The 23,512-nt window shown below is 32.8% G+C and overlaps 1 protein-coding gene across 1 annotated transcript; it reads left to right on the top strand.

Moving 5' to 3' along the window:
• Positions 1 to 716: 716 nt before the first annotated feature.
• On the top strand, positions 717 to 23,460 carry LOC140055025 (N-acetylglucosamine-1-phosphotransferase subunits alpha/beta-like). The gene is made up of 27 exons (XM_072100175.1): positions 717 to 911; positions 1,523 to 1,608; positions 1,822 to 1,944; positions 2,125 to 2,154; positions 3,667 to 3,866; positions 4,871 to 4,944; positions 5,608 to 5,742; positions 6,187 to 6,264; positions 6,824 to 6,892; positions 7,081 to 7,266; positions 7,721 to 7,891; positions 8,523 to 8,646; positions 8,924 to 8,986; positions 9,329 to 9,384; positions 11,154 to 11,268; positions 11,602 to 11,810; positions 12,360 to 12,493; positions 13,011 to 13,129; positions 13,972 to 15,710; positions 16,530 to 16,729; positions 17,568 to 17,720; positions 18,278 to 18,458; positions 19,011 to 19,096; positions 19,386 to 19,484; positions 19,957 to 20,124; positions 20,568 to 20,658; positions 20,744 to 23,460. Exons 1-27 carry the CDS (start codon positions 798 to 800, stop codon positions 20,828 to 20,830), a joined length of 4,890 nt encoding a protein of 1,629 aa, XP_071956276.1. The 5' UTR covers positions 717 to 797; the 3' UTR covers positions 20,831 to 23,460.
• Positions 23,461 to 23,512: the final 52 nt, after the last annotated feature.

The following is a 23,512-nucleotide window of genomic DNA, read 5'->3' as shown; positions in this document are numbered from 1 at the left end:
ATTTGATAAATTATTAATAAATATGTGCTAAATAATCAACGTAGTTTTGGGCCTAATAGATAGGCCTAGTATCTAAAACAGTCAACATTGTTCATTCTCAGATAAGATGTTCAGCAAATATTACAAAACCATGCTTTATACGTAAAATTGCTAGGCCTTGTGTTAGGTCATCGGCCTCGCTTAACCACCAGACAATTCGTGCATAATTGCCTGTCATTTCCGCCGTAGAAAACACACAGAGGAGAGCAGATAGGCCTAACTAAGATCCACAGCCTATTCCTGTCTTATCATGGACATGAGTCTTTTCTAACTGATAAATTATTAAATTTATAGGATTAGTTGATGTTTAGTTTATATAAATTCATTCAAAATGTTGGTTTTTCTTCCTTCTTTGTACACGAAATAATTATGCACGAACATTTGTCGTCGGCAGCGGTTTGTTTTCACTTTACTGTGGAACGCTAAAGAAGTACAAACAAAGAATAGGATATAATATTATTTTCTAGTACTTAAATATCATTCAATTTTTGAATTACAAGCAAATGAAAAAACTGAAAATTAAAAATTAAAGAATAATTAAAATATCAACAAAATTTACAATCGAATACTGTACACTTTTAAACCAACTTAATTTCTTGCTTTGGCGCAACCTTCGTTCCATACCTATTATCTCATTGTTTACTATTATAGCGCCCTCTATTTAAAACTTGCAACATGGCAGCTTCCACATCGATATACGATTCCGCGATCGTCTTTTGATTATTTGGATCAAAGTACAATAATAATTAATACACATCATGTTCAAAATTGTGCAGAAACAGACGTACTCATGTCTATCGCATCGATACGGAACAATTTTGTGCTTTACCGGTGTCGTTTTAGTGCTGGTATCAGCTTTTCAATTTGGAGAGGTAAGCTGGCCAGAGCAGAGAGTAGAGAGTGCAGAGTGTGGTGGGGTTTGTGCCAGGCCGGGGGCAGGCCTATCTAACAAGATAGGCTAGGCCTACTTTTACTAGCTAGGTGGATATAGAGGCCTAGGCTATAAAACTATTTTTAACTAGCTCCTAGCCTCGTCAGTGGACGTACACGTATTGTATAGTAGCAGTAAGTGTATGCAGATTTCTTCAGTGGAATTTGAATCAAAATATTCTATTCTAACTAGCCTACTAGATAGGCCTAACTAATAAAGACCTATCCTAGGCCTATTATATTATTATAGCCTAGGCCTAGTCAATTCAAAATCTACACCATAATTGCTAGTACTACTAGAATTAATCACAAAAAAATATGCCTAACTAGGAATTAAAATGCAAATGGTTACATTTGCATGCATACAATTAGTTAATTAAGATTGGTTCAAGAAATAAATACACCAACCTATGATGATTGAAAATGTTCATCTGGTTTGTAGCGAAACTGTCAAGGTTAGTTTGTATTACTAATTATTGGTTTGGAAAAAAGAATATTTTCAATATACCAACCTATGATTTTTATTAATTACAATTATCCCCTTTTTTTATAGGTAGCATTGGAATGGAGTCAAGATCAATATTCTGCTTTATTTAATGTTTACCATGACAACATAGGTGGAAAACTTTTTCAAGATAGGTAATACAAAAAAGTTATCTGGTCACGATACTAACTAATCTAGGCCTACACCCAGTATCGCCCAGTACAGTACATGTTAAAATATTATTACACTTTTCATTCTAAAATGAGTCAATCGTCAGCTTCTTCGCAGAAAGACATCACAGAGGGGAGTCTTCAGTTTTGGAATTTGTTGTTGTTTATGATTTGTAGTCTTTTTTCTGTAATTTTCAGAATGTGTTTGCCAATTCCAATTGATATTGTTTATACATGGGTCAATGGGTCTGACTCTAGGCTTATAGAAGAATTAAACACAGTCAAAGCAAAGCATGTAGCTCTTACTATGAATTCATCTAGGTAAGGATCAATAGTAAACTCATTTTCATTGTATTTGTAAAAGTTTGTGAAATCTATCTAGAATAGACTTGAGCCAGTAATAATATTTTATTTTAAAAGCAGAATGAAAGCAAATACAGTAGTACAATTAATTTTTTGATCTGTGTAGTTATTAAAATGTTTCTATTTCTTTTAATATAGCAATGGTATTTTATCTCAAAATGGAACACAGTAAGTTATCTGTTCATTCTTTTTTTTCAAATCTGAAACAAACTGTTAAATTAAACATAATATACAACTATAAGTAACTGACCACAACTCAAAGTACTGTTACTTACCGCAACTCAAAGTAACTGACCGCAACTCAAAGTAACTGACCACAACTCAAAGTAACTGACCGCAACTCAAAGTAACTGACCACAACTCAAAGTAACTGACCGCAACTCAAAGTAACTGACCGCAACTCAAAGTAACTGACCGCAACTCAAAGTAACTGACCGCAACTCAAAGTAACTGACCACAGCTTACAGTAAAGCAAAATTAGTTGACATGTGTAGTTCAGTTAAGGTGAACATGGTTTACTCTCTCTGGAACTGAAAACTTTATAATCGTGTCATGCATGTGATTCGGGGTAACCACGATCTGTTTGTTGTCACAAATATATTAAATAATAAATATGAGTTTTTGTGTTGTACACATGCCTAGTTAGAATCCATTCTATTGTCGACACTCTAAAGTTCAATTTCGTTCAGTTGCATGAATAGTCAACTTAAGCGAGTTCAGTTTCACATTGCCATAAACCACTAATAAACTACCGTACTTGCTTCTGCTTTAAGATATTTTAGATTGATATTACTTACACTATAATAATGCTTGCCCCTCCACTCCCCCCCCCCCCCCTTAACCCAGTTAGGGACATGCACATCCCTTTTTGATAGGTAAAATATAATTATAACTGCTTTTTTCTCATTTGTGTAATAAAATACTTTTTAATATTTAGTTTTGAATTCATTAACTCTTGTAAGTAGACATCTACCATAATCCAACACTTTTTCCTATCTTGAATGTGTCAGCTTTCCAAGAGATTTGACTATCCTAAAAAAATTATAATAAGTAGCAATAAGAATTGTGCAATTAAGCCATAAAGACATCTGGCTCATTGCAGTAATGTAGGTACAGTGTACTGTACCTTATAAATCTCATGTTTTAATGTGCTATTACTATATAGTGTATTGCTCTCTTAATTGACCGGCCACAAGCCACTAAACTCTCTAATCACAATTTTAAACATAAATATTTGAATGATGATATTAATAATAATAGTTATATTAATAATTTTTATTGTCATATCTTTTTAGTTATTATATTTTTGTTTTATATTTTCCAATTTTGTAAATTATAGTATATATAAAAAGTAAATTTGAATTTGTTAATTTAATAAAGAAATATAAATGTTTGAAATTGTAATTTTTTAGCTTCATATAAATTTAACAATTTGTCAATTCTTACAGAAAAAATGCCTTGTTTTTGTTCATACAAATCCAACAGCGAGCACAAACTCACCAATTACAGGATAAAATTGTACTTCCAATAAAAGGCTTAGAGAGAGGAGTTGAAAGAGTTGTGAGTTACAATCCTGGCACTAGGTCAGGATTGAACCCTGGAGCTAGGGATTGAAAGGAAAGCATGATAACCACCAAGCTACAGCTCCACTACAAATATAACTCTGTTTCTGTTTTTCAGATATGTGTATTGTAAAAAGAAAAATTGCATCACTGCTAAAACGTTAATTTTTAGTAGATCTCTTCCATCAGCTATAACTAGTTTAGAGTTGTCAATTTATAACCCAACATTCTTAAAAATGACAAGACTATTTAATATGACTGTAAATAAGGAAGCTGGACCAACATATACATTGGCAGAGTTTTCAAATCAGGAAGAAGGTATGGTTTATATTATTATTATTTTGTTTCTTTGTCTTTGCTTAAGGTATACAATGAATGTTTATGAGTTGAATGTGAGAATTATTCATGAGTTGAAGTGTGATTAAACCATAGATGGAAAAATATTTTAAATAAACAAGATAGGTTTTTTTAAAGAATTAAAGTCCAATTTCCTACATTTTTTAGATCTAATTTAAGGTCACAACCTACATTTAAATGTAAAAATAAATATTGTATGGTCCTATTGAGATAACTTTTTTCATCTTTAAATGGTTAAAAATGTGAAAAATAAGACGATTCTAATAATTTTAGCGGCCCGCTATAAATCCCAACACGCATTGCGTATGAATTGATATTTTTGTTTTTGTTCTGTAATTGACCCACTTTTCAATCGCTTGTGAGGCCAAAACAAATGTAACTTTTCAGCAAAAATCCTGGGTTTCCCCCAATTTGTATCAAGGAGTAATTTAGAATAAATAATAATAGTATTATGACATTGGTAACTTCACTTTACATTAGTGTTTGTTGATTAAAATGCGTCTAAATTTAAATCCTCACAAAGTTGAATGCAATGTTAATCATTGACCTATTACATAATTCATAATAAAAAAAAATTCATTTATATTTGTTCTAAATTAAAACAAATATTATTTAACCAATTAATCTGCTGATTCGGTATTTTATTAAATCTTGGACTGGAAGCCACTGTAGGCCATTAAAATAGGAAGCAAAAATAAACCATGCTATAATAGTTTGTATATATCATTGTAGAATACATGGGTTTCTATAACTTCAGAGAAATAAGCTCTCCTATTACGTACATTCCATTAGCAAATGCTCAAGATCACTTAGCCAGGCATTTTTACAAAGACCACTCAGGTAGCATTTAATGTCTAGGGTTTACATTGTTGATTTTCACAAAGTTATTGATTCGTTCTCCTAAAATGATTTCTTTATTTTCACATAATTAATTTTCATAAAGTTAATATGTTTGTTTACTTAAGTTGACAGTATATTGAAAGCAACAAAGGTGCTGGGAATGGGAGATAAAAATATTACAATGAACAGAGTATATATTGTAAGTAGAAGACACATTTGTATTAATATTAGTTTATATTTTATACAACCATAACAATTATTTGTTACATTACTACAGCTTTTATTATTGTTATAATACAGTATATATATAAATCATACTGTCAAATTATAGAAACAGTGCTCATATTCGAAACATAATCTTATAATCGTGTTGAGGATAGCTCATCGGCGAAAATTCTGTATTTTTAGTTGTATGAAAAAATGTCTCTGGCGGGATTTGAACCTGCGACCTCTCACTCACGTATCATACCATTTGACCACAGAGCCGTATATGGTATTATCACAGATTTTCACACACCAGGTACATTCTCTCGTACAACAAACATTATATACTTGCACTTGTTTAAACACTGGCACAGTTATCTCTTAAAATTACAAAGCACCAATTTCATAATGACCCTAAATATTTGTTTCCCAGTTTCGCACCCCCAACTCCACCATTCAAAACAACCTGCTTCTCATTTGTTTACACACAACCACTAACTTTACTTTATGGTTAACATTATTAAATATGTTGCCACTGGTGAGCTGTTTATTTACACACACACACATCACAGATAAAATAACTGACATCAATTTACAGTGAAGACATTTTGAAACAAATTTAAATCCTTTAATGTTGTCGTATTATTTGTTTTTGTAGTCCAGTGAATTGACTGGTGATAAAACGTTGTTGCTGAAAGATAAGCTATTAGTGACTGGTGTTAGTAAAAACACAACTAAATTACAAGTCAGAAATATCATAAAGGATGATGATTTTAGGGAGAGGATAACAGAGGTATGTATAATGCATTTTTGATAGTGTATTCATACACAGAGGCCTGAGGCCCCTGGTTTAGGAACTCTAAAGTGGCCCTCCAACGCTGGAAGGCCTTGGGCGTCAAAAACTACTAGTCAGAAAGAGTGGATTTTTTCACTGATTTAATCAGAATGTACATATTTATGCTCTAATGTAAAATTTTATGTTCTCATAATCACCTTTTTTTCACTTTAAAAGTATGCACATTAGTAGTCCAAGTTACATGAAATATGCAAATAAGGAGGTGAAATTACAGTCTTCTCATATCTCACTAGTACTGTATATGGAATCAAAAGTGGGATGAACTCACATAAGATAAAAACAATATTATGAACGTATGCATGTAATGGTGGTCAGAATGAATTTGATTATATAGTACTGTATGATTATTTCACTCACAGAAATTAAATTGTTTTGTTTAAGGTTGAGCTGCACAATGTAGAAGGTGTAGCTTTGATGACAGTGCCTGATGAAGAAGCAGCTAAGTCCATATTATCACAGGTATTACTATTTTGTAGAATACAGCCAACACCACAATTGTAAATTCAAGGGTTTCAGTAACATAACATTAACACTTATATAGCACACATATATTTATTTTAACAATATTTAACAAGGGTGGTCCATCTAGCCGAAGCTGATCATTAAGGACTCTCACAACAATACAATAAGAAAATAGCATGAATATAGAAGACAAGAATTTAAAAATAAAATAAAAATATATTTAATTTAAAATAAAATAATGAAAAAATAATTGGATTCAAAATCAACCAATCAATTTTGGGTCTAGATACAGAAAACAAGTGTTTTTGTTTTTTTTTAGTTTAGTTCATGGGATTGTTAGAAAGTCAGTATTCATAAACATGATGGTATGTTTTAAAAGACTATATCCAGGCTTTAAAAATCAATCAATGAGAAGGAGCCTATATAGAACATATACGGAATACGAATGCAACGGACAACCCTTAGTCTCTGAATAAATAAAGCCAGACAGACACAGTGATTTGGTGAATTATAGTAAGGTTCTATGTATCATGTATACACTCTCAATTTGTTACAGTTTGAACATAGTGATGCCAGCAATGGAATGAAGGTTGTTTCTGCATACCTTATATGGAATATTGAAGAGGTTAGTAGTTTAATGTGTCAATTTCCTTTTATCCCTGGTACAATACAAATGATTACATTTTCTTGCATATTAACTGTGTTTGTTCATTGTATGGTATAAAAATAATGTAATAATAATGTTAATTTGCCTGACAAGTTTTATGGTCTCTGACTTTTTGACTCAATTTTTCAAATAAAACTATTATGTAGGATGAGTTTAAAGGAAATGAAGATGTTTCAGCAAGCAGGTTTGAGGACAATGAAGAGTTACGTTACTCGTTGAGATCAGTTGAACGATACACGCCGTGGGTACGTCACATATACATCGTCACTAATGGACAAATTCCATCATGGCTGAACCTGGACAATCCAAGGGTCACAGTTGTTACACACAAGGTTAGAATTTTACTGATATAGATTAGCATAGAATGTACAAGAACCAAGGTATTTCCATTGTCTTGCCAAAATAAATGTAAACAAAAGAGAGAGTGGCATAGCGCAGTTGGTTTAACTTTAGGTAGTCACTGTGTTGTGCGCTGAACCGTGAACGTTTTCATTTCGTTTGGACCATCACAGTTCGAATGCTTTTGTGAGTTCTGACTTTGTTTTAAATAAGATTAGAAATATCATGAAGGATGAAGCTCTTTCCAATACTTTCAATGTTAGTCCTTAAAGCTTCAGAATACTGATCATGAGAAAAATAAATACTGAACGCGATGATAATTTATTCGGTACACCACGTATATTAGTTCTGAAAATAACTGTTCCCCGGAGTTTGGGATAATAAAGTTTTATTGAATTGAATGTAGATAGTAATTAGTTACTTATTCTATTTGTATCTTCAATGTAGGACATTTTTCAAAACCAGTCACATCTGCCTTCATTTGGCTCTCCTGCCATTGAGAGCCACTTACATCAGATCCCTGGGCTGTCTAAAAAGTTTATCTACCTCAATGATGATGTCATGTTTGGAAATGACGTCTGGCCGGATGACTTCTACACACACTCTAGAGGTCAAAAGGTTGGTACCAGTGGAATTGAAAGTATCTAAATGAATGCAAAGTATGAAAAAGTTTACTTTTTACAGAAAATGCAAAATTTTTTAACTTAAAGATTACCTAAGAATGTATTAATTTAATTTCTTCCTTAATGTCAGCCTACAGCTCACAGCTTTCCACCCAGTGAGCAAGGCTCACACTTTGCTTTCACACCTATCCCACTCAATATCACTTATATTCCCCAATTTCATGGACTTTCTGCATTCTAACTCCTCAGAATAACTAAATCAAATTGATCAAAATGTTCAGTTGATCAGTTCTTTTCAGAACTACATACATGTTTTACCACAAACTTTATATCAACATACAATACAGCACTAATCTAATAAAAGTACTGTTTTATCCCACCCACCCCTAAACTTTGTTTACGTCATCCCTACTACCCTAGTGTTTGAATTTTTGGTCTGGTAGACCCGCATCAGGTATTGAAGATTAAGTTTCTCAGGGTTTTTGCAAAAAAATAAGTGAGAATGAATAAAGTATTTTTAAAAGTGTAACAAGCTCTTTGCTTTTTAAGTTCCATAGAGCATTTCTGATTATAAATCAATGTTTATATTTTGTGATAAAAACAAACTATGGTACGACTTTGTTTAGGTTTATTTGACATGGCCTGTTCCAAATTGTGCAGAGGGGTGTCCTTCATCTTGGATCAAAGATAATTATTGTGATAAAGCTTGCAATACCTCAGAATGTGACTGGGATGGTGGAGATTGTAAAGGTAATAATATATATTTATTTAGAGATTATAATTTTATCTGTAATGTTTATCAAGTGTCAAAAATAGAGAACATAGGTGCTACTATATATCCACAATGATGTTGGCTCTGGTTCCCCTGAAGAATATACTGGATTGTACATTTTTTTTAAACAAACTAAGAGCATAAAATTCAACATACCTTTAATTTTAGACACGTTTTATGTTTCTTCATCAGAAGAATCCTATAAGTGTTAGATTATGTTTAAACAATTTGATTAAAAAAATTGTTATTTTATAGGTGTTCATGCTAGTGCTGGTGGCCATTTTGGAGGTGGTGCTGGTGGAGCTGCTCTGGAACAAAGCAAGTTTAAATAATATATAATTCTGAAATGTCTCAAAGTGTATAAAGTGAAAAAAAATAAAGATCTGCCTTGTAGTTTTGATGTACGACCTGAAATTAGTAGAATAATAAAAAGTGGTTCAGAATTGGGATCCTGGTCCAGATTGCCTCCTAAGTCTTTTGTGACCACATATCTATCTGTGGTTTACATTTGCTAAAGATCCGTTTTGTAGTTTAGATATACAGCCTAAATTTAGTAAAATAATAAAAAGTGGCCCAGAATTGGGATCCTGGTCTGGATTACTTCCAAAATTTTATAGAGTCGTCCAGGACCACCATTAAAACTTAATCTGTTTATTTCAGTGTACTGTAACACTGGTTGTGCAAATGGCTGGATTGCTGATAAATACTGTGATCAGGTATGTATACCTAAATGGGAATATTCTTGAAAATTGTCTGTCTAGTGTTTGCTATCATATCACATGATCAACAGACCTAAGAGACTTGGTAGGTGCAACGTAATAAACCAGAAACTGTTTGTGCATGTTCTGGTGGTAGAACGAGTCTTCTCGGATAAGGACTATAAACCGTAGATCCAGTGTACACATCTAGCTCGTGTGCACTTTAAAGAACCTAGTACATCTTTCGAGACGAGTAGGGGGTTACCCCGGTGTATTAGTACATCACAGCCACTGATCACCAACTGGGCCCTCTGGGAGACCAGTCTTTGACTGAAGAGGTTACCCAGTATAAATATAAATTTCAATTCAATTCAATTCATGTATTAAGTTGTGAAGAAAGTACATCATACATTTCTATTGGATTTACTTTATTCCCATTTTTTATCATTGACAATTTTGAGGAAATTTGATTGAGGAGCCTCAGACTTTATTTGCAGCGCTCCAGCCTTAACATTTGAGTAGATTCCTATGGAACGCCTCCTCTGCCTTCAGTTCACAATGGTCATGCAGTACACACCAATCGTCATGCAGTACACACCAATCGTCATGCAGTACACACCAATGGTCATGCAGTACACACCAATGGTCATGCAGTACACACCAATGGTCATGCAGTACACACCAATGGTCATGCAGTACACACCAATCGTCGTTCACATTTATCATGCAGTACACACCAATGGTCATGCAGTACACACCAATCGTCATGCAGTACACACCAATGGTCATGCAGTACACACCAATCGTCATTCAGTACACACCAAACATCATGCAGTACACACCAATCGTCATGCAGTACACACCAAACATCATGCAGTACACACCAATGGTCATGCAGTACACACCAATTGTCATGCAGTACACACCAATCGTCATGCAGTACACACCAATCGTCATGCAGTGAAATATTGCGTAATTTATACCGCCACCTATCGACAAAATCGAATATCACGTGACGTTTATTAGACGGCTGTAAAACTAGGCCATCGACTCTAAGATTTCTTTTATGTTTGACATACTGTACTTATTTTAACCGCTACACATCTCTGTGAATGCTCTGTTTTTTTATATATACAATAATTTATTATGCGAGACACAGGCGCGGCTAGGAGGCCATTGCAATTATTGAATTCCATAAAAGAAGTTTAAATAGTCTTAGTTTTACAGCCGTCTAATAAACCTCACGTGATATTCGATTTTGTCGATAGGTGGCGGTATAAATTACGCAATATTTGACTGCATGACGATTGGTGTGTACTGCATGACGATTGGTGTGTACTGCATGACAATTGGTGTGTACTGCATGATGTTTGGTGTGTACTGCATGACAATTGGTGTGTACTGCATGACGATTGGTGTGTACTGCATGATAAATGTGAACGACGATTGGTGTGTACTGCATGACAATTGGTGTGTACTGCATGACCATTGGTGTGTACTGCATGACGATTGGTGTGTACTGCATGACGATTGGTGTGTACTGCATGACGATTGGTGTGTACTGCATGATGTTTGGTGTGTACTACATGACCATTGGTGTGTACTGCATGACGATTGGTGTGTACTGCATGACCATTGGTGTGTACTGCATGACGATTGGTGTGTACTGCATGACGATTGGTGTGTACTGCATGATAAATGTGAACTGAAGGCAGAGGAGGCGTTCCATAGATTCCAACATGCATAATTTATACAATTTGCATTTAGTAATGTACTTTTTTTTTCAGTCTTGTAATATCCCTGAATGCGGTTTTGATGCAGGAGATTGTGGCTCAAAGAATTTACACAGGCTGTTCTCAGCTGAAATCAAGTACTCTGGACAAATCATCACCATGCCACAAGGTAAATTGTATATTCACCGTGTATATTATTATACAACAAATAATGGACATTGTTGTCATGAAAGGTACAGTACTAATATGAGTTGGATGATGTCATGTTTGGAATGACGTATGGCCGGATGACTTCTAAACACACTCTAGAGGTCAAAAGGTTGGTACTAGTGGAATTGAAAGTATCTAAATGAATACAGAGTATGAAAAAAGTCTGTCAATTAAAGAATTGTTCCTGCTGAATAATATACATATTATATCATTGTTTATTTATGTTTTTCTAGGCATATATAAACATAGCCAGTTAGCGTGTAGTTTTAATGCCAAAGATTTGTATTTTTAGGTGTTCAAGTTGGATATTTCAATGTAACATCTATGTTTGGAAACAATGGTACGATCGCCAGTGGTTACTACAGCAATAATAACATTGTACGAACAGGAACAATTGCACAAAAATTCAAAACAATGCATCTAGTATTATACAAAAACCACACAGAGCAGAATGTTTCGTTCTTTGTAGAAGGAACCAAGTCGGATGGATCTGGGTTAAATGTAAGTAGTGTTCTTTAGGCAAGTTTACACCATTCAAAATTTTTCAATTATTCTTTAATGTACTTTTAGATTTAATCGTGAAAAATGCATTTATACCAAGAATTTGACCTTTGATTTCAACATTTAAAGTTTTGATGTTTTTTATGCACCAAGAAGAATGATATTGTTCAGTTTCAAGAAAGCATTAATACATGTTGATCACCTTTTTCAAAAGTGGTTGTTCTTTTATACCTTATACATTAGAACCGTCATTTAGGACATTATTATTATAGAGGACAAATGTCTGTGAAATGTTCCCTCCTGTAAGTGGTGAACCATGAGTTCACTGTTGGTTGGGAAATGAATAAATGAAAATAAATAAAATGAATAAAGAGCAATGTTTTAACACTATGGCCACCTCCTATTGAATGGACACCTCCTATTGAATGGACACCTCCTATTGAATGGACACCTCCTATTGAATGGACACCTCCTATTGAATGGACACCCTATTGACATTGTTGGGTTCTGAAGGTTTTACTTGAGTGATTTTGTAATGTTGTATTTTAGGTAACATTTAATGTAACTGTCAACACAATACCATTAGCAGAGAGGGCATTGATGGTTATCAAGAACGATAGCAAGAATAACACCAAAACAGAGGAAGATAATTTTGTATTTGAAGAATTTGACTCAAATCTAATGTTAGTATATTATTATTTTACTTCTTGTTTTTAAATAAAGCTTCTTTATATGTATTATTACAAAAAAATTTGTAGGTGGTGTAGCCACTTTATATGTAGAAATAGAAACAAACTAAAATTTCCAATGCAAAAAGTTAAATAAAAAGGTTTGAAACAAAACATTTTTTGAAAAAAGGTTTGAAGTGTGTTTGTGTTGATTTGCTTTATAGTTTTAGAATTTGACCAAACCATGTTACTGTATTATAAGTGGGTTTCACACCAATTTTCTAATTAAATCAAATTAGATAATGTAATACTGTATTACAATATAAACATTGTTGTGGTTACTATACTTATTTGTTGTATTATATTTCACTTTTTTTAACTGAGTGAGATGAAAATAAAAAATACCAGAGATCTATTGTATTACCACTATTTTACAATATGAAAAAATTACAAAAATGTTATTACCATCATAACCATCATATTGTTTCCTTTTCTGTTTCTGCATTTTATTGAGAGTCTTTCCTTCTTACAGTGGACCACGTGCAATCAATAAAGATGTTGTCAATAAAGATGTCCCTGATATTGGTGAACAACAGCTTCCCCCAGAGTTTCAGAAGCAGCTGGAGCAACTAGAAAAACAACTAAGTGATGGTAACAATATTTACTATTATATAACACCTATATAAATTCCTGTCATTTGATTGGACGAATGTGGGTCACATGGCGTGCAATAGTACGCACTATTCAACGATCGTTAAATAGTACTTTTTGAAACATTTTTGTGTACGAAAAAAAACGTCTAGATGTTATATAAAACAAATAATGAATGTTTTGTATTCGTGTAATGGTACAAATAATGGCACTTGGTGAATGATGAAAGGTTATATCAACTCGGCTTTGCCTCGTTGATATAACCTTTCATCATTCACCTCGTGCCATTATTTGTACCATTGCACTCATAAACATTCATTATTTGTATAATAATATCTATAAAGGCTATAATAGATCACTGAAAGGAACTAGTTGCAAACTTTGAATATAACTGAAATGATCAAGTTTGTGGGAACGCTCATTTTGACATTGAACTGATTGTTACAGGTCATGTGGTAACTAACGCTGTGCATGCAAAGAGTCCAAAGTTGAAAGAAGTGATTAGTTTCTTTCACTTTAGATCACTTTCTGTACGTAGTAGTTGTGGTTATGTTAAACTTACAACAAACACTCATATTTTGCGCAACTGTGAGGCCAGTTTCATTTAGTTTCTCCAAATGCTCATGTTGACCAGTTGAACACATGTTGAGAAAAATTAAATATTTATACTGAATATTCATAGTAAAGTACCGTATATGGTCCTGTCTTGGAACATTACAATATCAACATCTACATCAACAATTCTGAGGGAGACTTTAATAGTGTAGGACAAGTTACAGATGCAATGTTTTTTTTTTAAATAATTTATTTAATAATTATTTATTGAATGTTTTATGTTGCAGGAGACTTAACTGAGAAAGGTTTTACCAAATTAAAGGCTGAATTAATATATAATTACTTGTCCAGTAAGGCGAAAAAAACACCTTTATCTAAAGGAAAACAACAAAGTAGGAATAAAAAATCTGACAAAGATGGAATTAAACATATGCAACCTAAAGCAGATGAGTTCCACTTACGCAAACAGGAGATACCTGTAATTAATGATAATGCAAAAATGCAGTATGATAATCAGGACAAAATTCAGCTAGATGCATTTGGTAAAATAGTGCCAGTTGTCAAAGAACCCAGTAAACAAGTTGATAATAAACAGGTATCAAAGAATGAACAACATCAAGGGGAGGAGGCACATGGGGCTGCTGCTGCAAATCAAATACCAATTAAGCAAAATGAATTTGCTGGGGTTGTATACCAATTTAAAGATTCTAATGCACAACAACCAGTTGAACCACAAATTGGTAATGATAGACCAGTTGACCAATTTGTTGATAACCAGTTTAAAGATTTTAATGCACAACATCCAGTTAAACCACAAATTGGTAAAAATAGACCTGTTGACCAAATTGGTGGTAAACAGTTTAAAGAAGTTCAAGACCCACAGAAACCAGTTGAGCCACAAATTGGTAAAGCTGGCCTTGTTGACCAAATTGGTGGTAACCAGTTTAAAGAAGTTCAAGACCCACAGAAACCAGTTGAGCCAGAAATTGGTAAAGCTGGCCTTGTTGACCAATTTGGTGGTAATAAATTTAAAGATTTTAATCCGCAACAACCAGTTGAACCACAAATTGGTAATAGACCGGTTGACCAAATTGATGGTAACCCACAGAAACCAGTTGAACCACACAATGTTGGTGTTAATCAGTTTGAGATGAGACAAGACCAACAGCAAGATCCGAAAATTTTTGTACATGATGTTAATGTTGCTGGTGGGAATCCTAACCTGCAAAAAGATAATGCAGATAAGGACGCAACCAATCAGAAACTAGTTGATGATACCGATATCATTGGTGATGACAAGAATCAAATAGCAGTTAAAGAGGCTAAAGAAAATCTGAATATGGCTGAACTTGTACAGCAACAGTTAAATAAACCAGTTATGAATGGTCAAGTTTTACCCAAAATGAATAAACAAAATGCTCATCCAATAGACTTAGATCAAGATGAGTTTAAAATGAATAATATATTAAAAGATGACAATTTAGATGAAAGAAAGTCAAAGGATGGGGTTGATTTTGAATATCAAGAAATAGATAATGAGAAAAAAGATAACCAGAATAATGAACAAAACCTTCATCCGGGAATGAGAAAACTTTTAATAAAACAGAATTATAAATATGAAAATGATCATATAAAGAATGACATAACACTATATAATAATTTAACAATTTTAAAGAATATATCAGCCTTCAATTTAGAGAAATCGCAAAGATCAAGTAGAAAATTAAATTTATTAAATACAGATATTGCTGAACATATAGGACAACTAAAGGAATCCAATATTCAGAGACAATCTAAACAATTAGTAAAAATGAGGATATTGCAGGATTCTGTTACACATGATATACTTGATATTGCTGCAAAGAAAGACTTGTTGAAGCAGAATTCAGATCCCTTAGCAAATATTTTTAGTGAAGATGCTGATGAAAGGCAGCTGGATAAGTTAGCCAAACAAAGACAGCAATTCTACAGAGAAGGCAGTTTTCTACCTTGGGAAAAGTCACAAGATTTTTCAAAATATACAGAGGTTAGTTTGGGTGATGTTTCACAAGGAGCTTTCAATTTGCGAGGGCTTGGAAACTAGTTATGTAATCTTGATTCAGAGAATGTATGCAATGGAACTGGAACATGCTTCCCTCATGCAATTCCTTGACACAGTTCTGTTCAATAACCAATGACATAATATGCATAGGCCTAGGTCCTACTGTAGCTTGTTACAAATCGAAAGCTCCCTATTATCGTTCATTTACTTTTACTAAAGTGGGTTACCCTGCAGTTAAGCCGTCCGTCCAATACAATATACACGTTTGTATTGTAGCTGGAACTAACAACCACATTTCTAATATTCCTCAACGTCCCCAGTGAATATTTTAATTGAATGTTATTTAAAGATAATTCTTATTTTTTCATTACTTCGTACAATATAATAATTTACTTTAAAAAAAAAAATCCAACAAGGAGTAACTCACCAATTAAAGGATAAACTATTTTATAATTTATCATGCTTATATGCTAAGTCTCATTTGAGGCTTACGGAGTGGAGTTGAGTCATGAGTTACAACACTGGCATTAGGTCAGGATTGGATCACCAATCACCCTATATAAATCATTCATTTACTTTTTTACAAATTTGTTACCCTGCAATTAACCATCTATACAATATACACGTTTATGTCATAGCTGGAACTGACAAACTACTTCTCTAGTGAATATTTAAGTTGAATGTTTAAGATGAATCTTATTTTTTCATCACTTGCATTCAGTTTGATTAATATTTATCCCACATTTGTTATTTACTTGATGATAATGTGTTTAATTTTATGTATTTTTTATTTCATTTCTGAAGCAAATAGAGCAGCTAGAAAAACAGAATGAGTTTGATACGCCAAGAGGAACGGGAAGTCGGCAGCTTCTAGATACGTTTGGAAACTCACTGCGCCATGTCAACAAGCTTTACAATCATCGGTTTGGCTTCACTGCTCGTAAGGTGCCTGCCCACATGCCTCATATGATTGACGTTGACATCATGAGAGAACTACAAGATGAGTATGTTGTTTACGTTGTGTTTTTTAAAAGCTTTTGCTGTATTTGTACATGTTTTAGATATGTGCAATCACAAAATAAAGGCTTATGTCAACACACAGCTGCACAAGATATGTGCTTTTCTGAAATAAAAACCTGAAAACTTTGATTTATGTCACATGTGTGGTATGGGTTACCATGACCAGTAATTATGGGAAACAGTTCTCACTCACTACACAATGAATTTATTGTAAATAGATCAGTGAGAGTTAGACCACCACGATCAAATAATTCACGTTTTAGACTATCTTTTGTTCCAAATGCTATTCATATTTTTAATTCACGATTTAAGAGAAGTTTGTAATACCGATGCGTTCACTATTCATACCTATGCAGTATATTATTATAAATATTTTTGTGTAATTTGTTTTATAAATATTTTAAATATGTTAGGCCTATATATTTTTTTAATATTTATATTCTTGCCAAGGAAGATAATTTTCATAATGTAATTTTATTTATTTTATGATGAATAAAATGTTTATCTATCTTATCTATTATCAGTTGCATTCAGTTTATTGTTAATATAAGTGCTGGTTCCAGTCCACGTTTATTTACAATCATTTCAATCAACTAAGACTACCTTGATCCAACTGTATTGTTAGTGACAAACATTGAACCTTTTTTTTATAGTGTTACAAGATATTTATTGTGCTTGGGTTTTGATGAAGATCTCTATTTGTATTTATTAATATAGATTATTAATCTAATTACTATTTTTGTTGTTTTCCACAGTTAACACATATTCTGTTTATAGTATATCTAAAGCATTTATAAATGTCTTTATGTATTTGTTTTATAGGTTTGAAGAGGAGTTTGCAATCACATCATCACATCAACTTCGTCATTCAAAAGACATGCAGTTTGCTTTCTCATTTATGTACTTTATGATGAGTCAAACAAAGGAGGTTAACATCTCTGAAATATTCGCTGAATTTGATACAGATAACTCAAGGTAAACAATGAACATCTTTACACAAATTAAGCCATTATCAATGAATGAATATTAACATAAAATTGTTAACACAACAATTGCAACCACTACTGTGACCTTTGAAAAGGTCACTGTGACACTAGATATGTTGGTTGTGACACCATGAGACTAAACAGACTATAATGCTTGTAACGTTGACCGTGACATTTAAAGATGTATTGTCCCTCAAAAACATAATAAAAGAATTCATTCATTGGTTATTTTGTAGTTTTCATAGAAAAAAAGTGGTAAAAATTATGTTTTCACTTCATTTTCTTCAATTTTTAGTAAAAATGAATAACTATTATGTGACATTAAAATGGCATATTCAATTAAAGAAATTAAAAAAAAAAACAATTTTTAGGGAGGACAATAATATATCTTTAAATACTTTTAAAAGACAGTGACATTTAAAAGCTTGGCCATTACACTCGACCAAGAGGTTGTTAACCATAGCACTATATTGCACTTAGATTAACATTAAAACTTAAAAACTTATTTTACCGTATGAAATATTATCTATTTTTTGTCGACTGTAGAGTTTTATCAGATAGAGAAATCCGTACCTTAGCAACAAGACTTTTTGAGCTTCCATTGGATTTGCAGACATTGACGTCCTTAGAGAATCAGCTTATTAACTGTTCAAAACACATTCCAATGTCTCTACAAGGATTTGTACCAGAAGAAACGAGAGAAGTTTACTATGAGGCAGATACTATGGTAAGTAAGCTAGGCATAATTTCACTCAACTAAACGATATATATCTGTCGTAAACGACAATGTCAATTAGTCTTGAATTCATCTGAATGATGACTAAGCCAGGACTGGTCCCAACATTGACCAAGGGCTTCTCTCGTCCAGTGCCCACCTTAACCAGAGAAGATGCATAAGCCAATACATCTGAGGCAGATACTAGATGCAGGGGCTGCCATAAGAGTCAGCAGTGCTGATTTCAAATGCCTAATGGGACCCCAGCTCCATACAGCACCTGGTATTCCTAGATGGTCTCCCATCCAAGCTCTAACCGGACCCATGTTTTTTAACTTTGGTGATCTGACGAGAACCGGTGTTTAGACATGGTAAACTAAGGACAATAGAATTCATAATTTCATTTGGCGGACAGATAGCACAAATAATTCACAACATGTTAAAAATTTCTTACAGAAAGTAGAGGAGGCAGACGACAGAAATATAAACTGACCCGTAACATGGAAATTAGACATTATTTTTCATATTTATATTGTAATAAAGTTGCCTTTTATTTGTTTTAAGCCACAAGTAACCCTTGGTTTAGTTGAGCATTGCAAACCACTTGTTGTCAAAATGAATGAAACCTTCAAAGCAAAATATAAGTACAGGTAAATCACAAGTTTTTAAATATATCATCTAAGCTTTTAAATTGCCTGATAGTTGTACCCACAACCATATGGTACATACCGTAATTCTTTTCAAAATTCTTTTGCTAACAACAGAGGGGGGCTTCTTTTCGAAAAGAATAAATAAAACCCAGTGTACACAAAATTAGCACATTCCAGTTTTTTAAAAGGGATTAAATTTAACAGAATTATATTACATAGATGTTTTGTCTCCTGGTTACTTTACTCATATTTGTTTACGCATTTTTTGTTATTTTTTGTACTTTATCAGACATGAAATTCTTAATGATGATGAAGTAGCATTTAAAATGATTCGTACCAATGTGTCACATGTCATAGGACAACTTGATGACATCCGCAAGAACCCAAAGTAAGTATATCTTGTACTTTGTAGCTATTTGGCGCAAGTACTGTTTTATCTGTTACAGTCAATTAGCCTAAAGAATATATTTGGTTGGAATATATGATGCTATCGTGACATATAGATCCTAATAATAAATTATATATGGCCATATTGCATTGAAACACCGGTTCTCGTCTGATCACCGAAGTTAAGCGATGTTGGGCCTGGTTGCGTTCTGGATGGGAGACTGCCTGGGAATCGCGTCGGGTGCTGTATAGACCGAGGACGTGTGGTGTAGTATGTTGTAAGTTTGTTGTCTTATCACAGAGTTTGATTCTCTACCCAGGTGTACAAATGGGTACCTGGTTAGGTTAAACCACCAACTGCACTGATTGCAACATTCATGTATGTTTCCATAAAATAAAGCATAATTTTAACATATATATGGAATTTTCGCTATATAATAAATACTGTACATTATTTATTATTATTATTTTAGGAAATTTGTATGTTTGAATGATAACATTGATCACAGTTTAAAAGATGCAGAGATGGTTAAAGCAGTTTTACAAGATTTCTACGAGTCCTTGTTTCCCCTGCCTTCACAGTTTGAACTCCCTCCAGAATATAGGAATCGCTTCCTCCATATGGATGAGCTTTATAAATGGTAGGTGGCATTAGGAGGTGCCTTGTTTTATTCCCATCAAAGAAAACCAAACCAGACCTCCTGAGTCTTCCTATAACTGCCAGAGTTGCCAATATTTTAAGTGATCCGCCGTCTCCCACTAAAGGGGCAATTTCACCCAAATGTTGTGGATATTATAGCAAAAAACATCCTGATAGTGCACATATTTAACATTTAGGGGCTTTACCAGTAGGCCCTCTTTGTTTGCTAAAGCCATAAAATGTGTTACGGAGTCAATGTATTTTCTACAATGTATATTGGCATATGCCACGGTTTCAAAGCCCCTGAAAGACTATTGTTTGTGTATTTTTTAAAGACAGTGCAGTACATCACATAGAATCATTATATCTTCTGTTACATTAATGTGTTTTTGAAGTCTTTATAATTCTGTTTTGTCACAAATTACGTTATTTTATGTATTACAGGAGACGATACCGAGACTGGCTGCGGTTTTGGACTCATCTTTCACTGTCTGCCTTGGTCCTTTTTGCTTTCATGTCATTCTGTTCTAACCAGGTAATTCTATTTAATTTTACTTATTAACTGTTTAACTTTATTGAAATGATACAGTTAAATAACTTTGTTTTTTAACTTTTATTAGCTATTGGCTTTAAAACGCAAGTGCTGTCCAAAGAGACGTCCTCGTACGAGGAGGGAACAAACTGCTGAAAAGTTAATTCATGTGTGACTAGGAAAAGAGAAAAAACAGAAGCGTAAAGAAGAACCCAAGAAGGAATAAATGCTGAAGAGAAGCAGTGAAACAAGAGGCTTATCAATCTTCATTACTTGATCACATCAACCGAAATGATAGATATGCAATAATCAATTATGGTATTAAGGGTAATTATAGCAGTTTGGCTTAGGCATTGAAGGTTACTGAATTTTGAAAGCAGGTTTCTCCTGATAAAATGCTACTTATTGTGAGGTAAAACCACATGGGGCATATAGTCCAAGAGCCAGAGGCGCAACGACTATGAGCGCTCACTGGCTAATCCCAGGGGCCCCAGAGCATGAGCAGTCCAATGCAACTACCCAGCTTTGGAGGGCCTCTTCGGAGTGCTAAACTAGGAGCCTTTGGCCTGTGCATTACACCACTGCCAATTTTCATTGTACAGTATTCCAAAATTTAAATATTTAAAAATGGGTAGCATAATTATGCCAAATTGCCCTCTGAATTCACCACTATATTCTCATTTTTTATAATATACAGCTCAATGCAGAAACAATACTGATTTCTACATTGGTATTTTATTGCTATTTTTGTTCTTTTTTACATTATTAGAATTAGTAATATTTTTATTTCTTAGTGAACCATTTTTTGCATACCCACATTGTTATGTAAACTTCTAAATTGTATATAAATAATATTTATGTAGTCTGAAATTTCTGGGTAAATTCTAATAGCAATTTTAATTTATTATTATCAGTACTTTTTGTTTTTAACTTCCTACCAATTTTTGATTGCATTGATAAATTAGTTTATATGTACCTTGAAAAAAAATTGTAAATATTATACCAACATGATTATATGTTGCTCTTTTACCAGACACTATGATTTACATTTTTTAAACCATTTTTGAAGATCCATCTTCCAAACTTTCCTCTTGCACACTTGTCCTCCTTTTTTGCTGCGTGCGATTGCTCAAATTCTACTTGCGTTCCATAGATGCCTTTGCATCCCATTCTGAAAACAAAGCTCGATATTGGGGCAATGAACATGGTCAGTAACGCCATCTAATATATTTCAATAGTATTTAGAACAAATTGAATAGCTAAACCGTATTAAAATATAGAATAGGATCTTGATTTTCCAAATTCAACAAATAAGATAATTAAAAATAAAAATGTAAATAAAAAATACAACATTCCATTAAAATCAAGTGTACATTTTTTTATATATAATAAAAACAATAGGGATTCTAATCACTGATATCAGGAAATCAAATTATTGTGATTAAAATCTAGATAGCATGTTCTTGTGGGTGCTCACTTTACAGTAAAACTAGCTTTTATTGTTCTTTTTATGTATACTGTAGACCTACTGTATCATGTTCTAAATTTAAGTTTTTGAATAAACAAGTATTTACTATGACATTGCACAAAATGTAATTTTTTAAAATAATATTCTGTTTGTAATTAACAAAACATTGTTTAAACTAGTAGACAATTATATTTATATAAATTATAATGGAATAGAGAAACTTTAAACTGAAAAAGATGGGTTCTACTAGGATGTGTGGATTATTGTTCTTGATTTTATTGTAAACTGAGGTCAAATCACTTTTACTTAAGCAGGAATTCTGAAGGGGTAATATAAATAATTGATTTATATAAATTATTGTATGAAGTAACTTTCATTGAACAGAATGTTCCAAGGTTGATTTTATAACAATTATTTTTTACTTTAAAGATATATTGTCTGTTTGTTTTCTTGAATAATCCAATTTTTATTCACTTTGACTAAAAATTTGATTCAAAAAAAATATTTTAAAATTTAACATTTTTTTTAAAGCAAAAAATATTCTAATTTGATGCCAGCCAATAGGTTTTTGGTGGAATTTAACTGTTTAATTTTTTTATTTACATTGTGAAAATCTTTTTCTATGAATGCGATAATGGCATTTTCAAAGTATAGTATTATTATTTATTTTTCATGTTTTAATGAATTAAATTAATTAAGTGGTTTAAATTATGTTTGATATAATATTTTGATTACTGGTGGAGGGTATATTGTTACTACAAGTAGCAAATAGATTTGCGTGAGGGAATTAGGTTAATTAGAGCGTTGTTTGCCAAACTCTCATGTACGGAATACTCAGCACATTTGGACAGCACATAACAAATACTGTATATCAAAATAAATGTTTTGTCGCTATCCTTTCAAAATCTTTACATAATACTGTATCCATTTTTGTTGCTGAAACTGAGTTAATACGCATCTTTCACTCCAGCTCCGACATAATTATAAAATCTCTCTCAATTTTTCATTTTCACAATGCTCCATGTGGCCATGCATTAATACTTTTACTCGATATGTGAATAGCTGCGTGGTGCTTTGTGAAATCAAAAAGTCACTATAAATGCTGTAAGCGTAAACGTAATTATAGCCAGACCGGAGCAGGTGTGAAAGACGCTTTACTGTTATTTGTGCAAGCAATAGCCAATCAGAATTTGTGTCTGACCATGTATGTTTTAAATTCTTGGGTTTTGAAACTAACCAGAGTTAATTTCTAACATAATGGTATATGTCAGAAAATGAAAAAGCAAACTTTGTATGTAATGTTTAAATGTGAAATAATTCAAATATTTATTAAATAACATAATTTTGTTATTACTATTTTGTTAATATCTCAGTGGTAATTTTCAAATT

The sequence above is a fragment of the Antedon mediterranea genome, chromosome 7 (assembly GCF_964355755.1).
Source record: "Antedon mediterranea chromosome 7, ecAntMedi1.1, whole genome shotgun sequence".
In the NCBI taxonomy this organism is placed as follows: domain Eukaryota; kingdom Metazoa; phylum Echinodermata; class Crinoidea; order Comatulida; family Antedonidae; genus Antedon; species Antedon mediterranea.
This window is presented reverse-complemented; position numbering and strand designations above follow the sequence as displayed.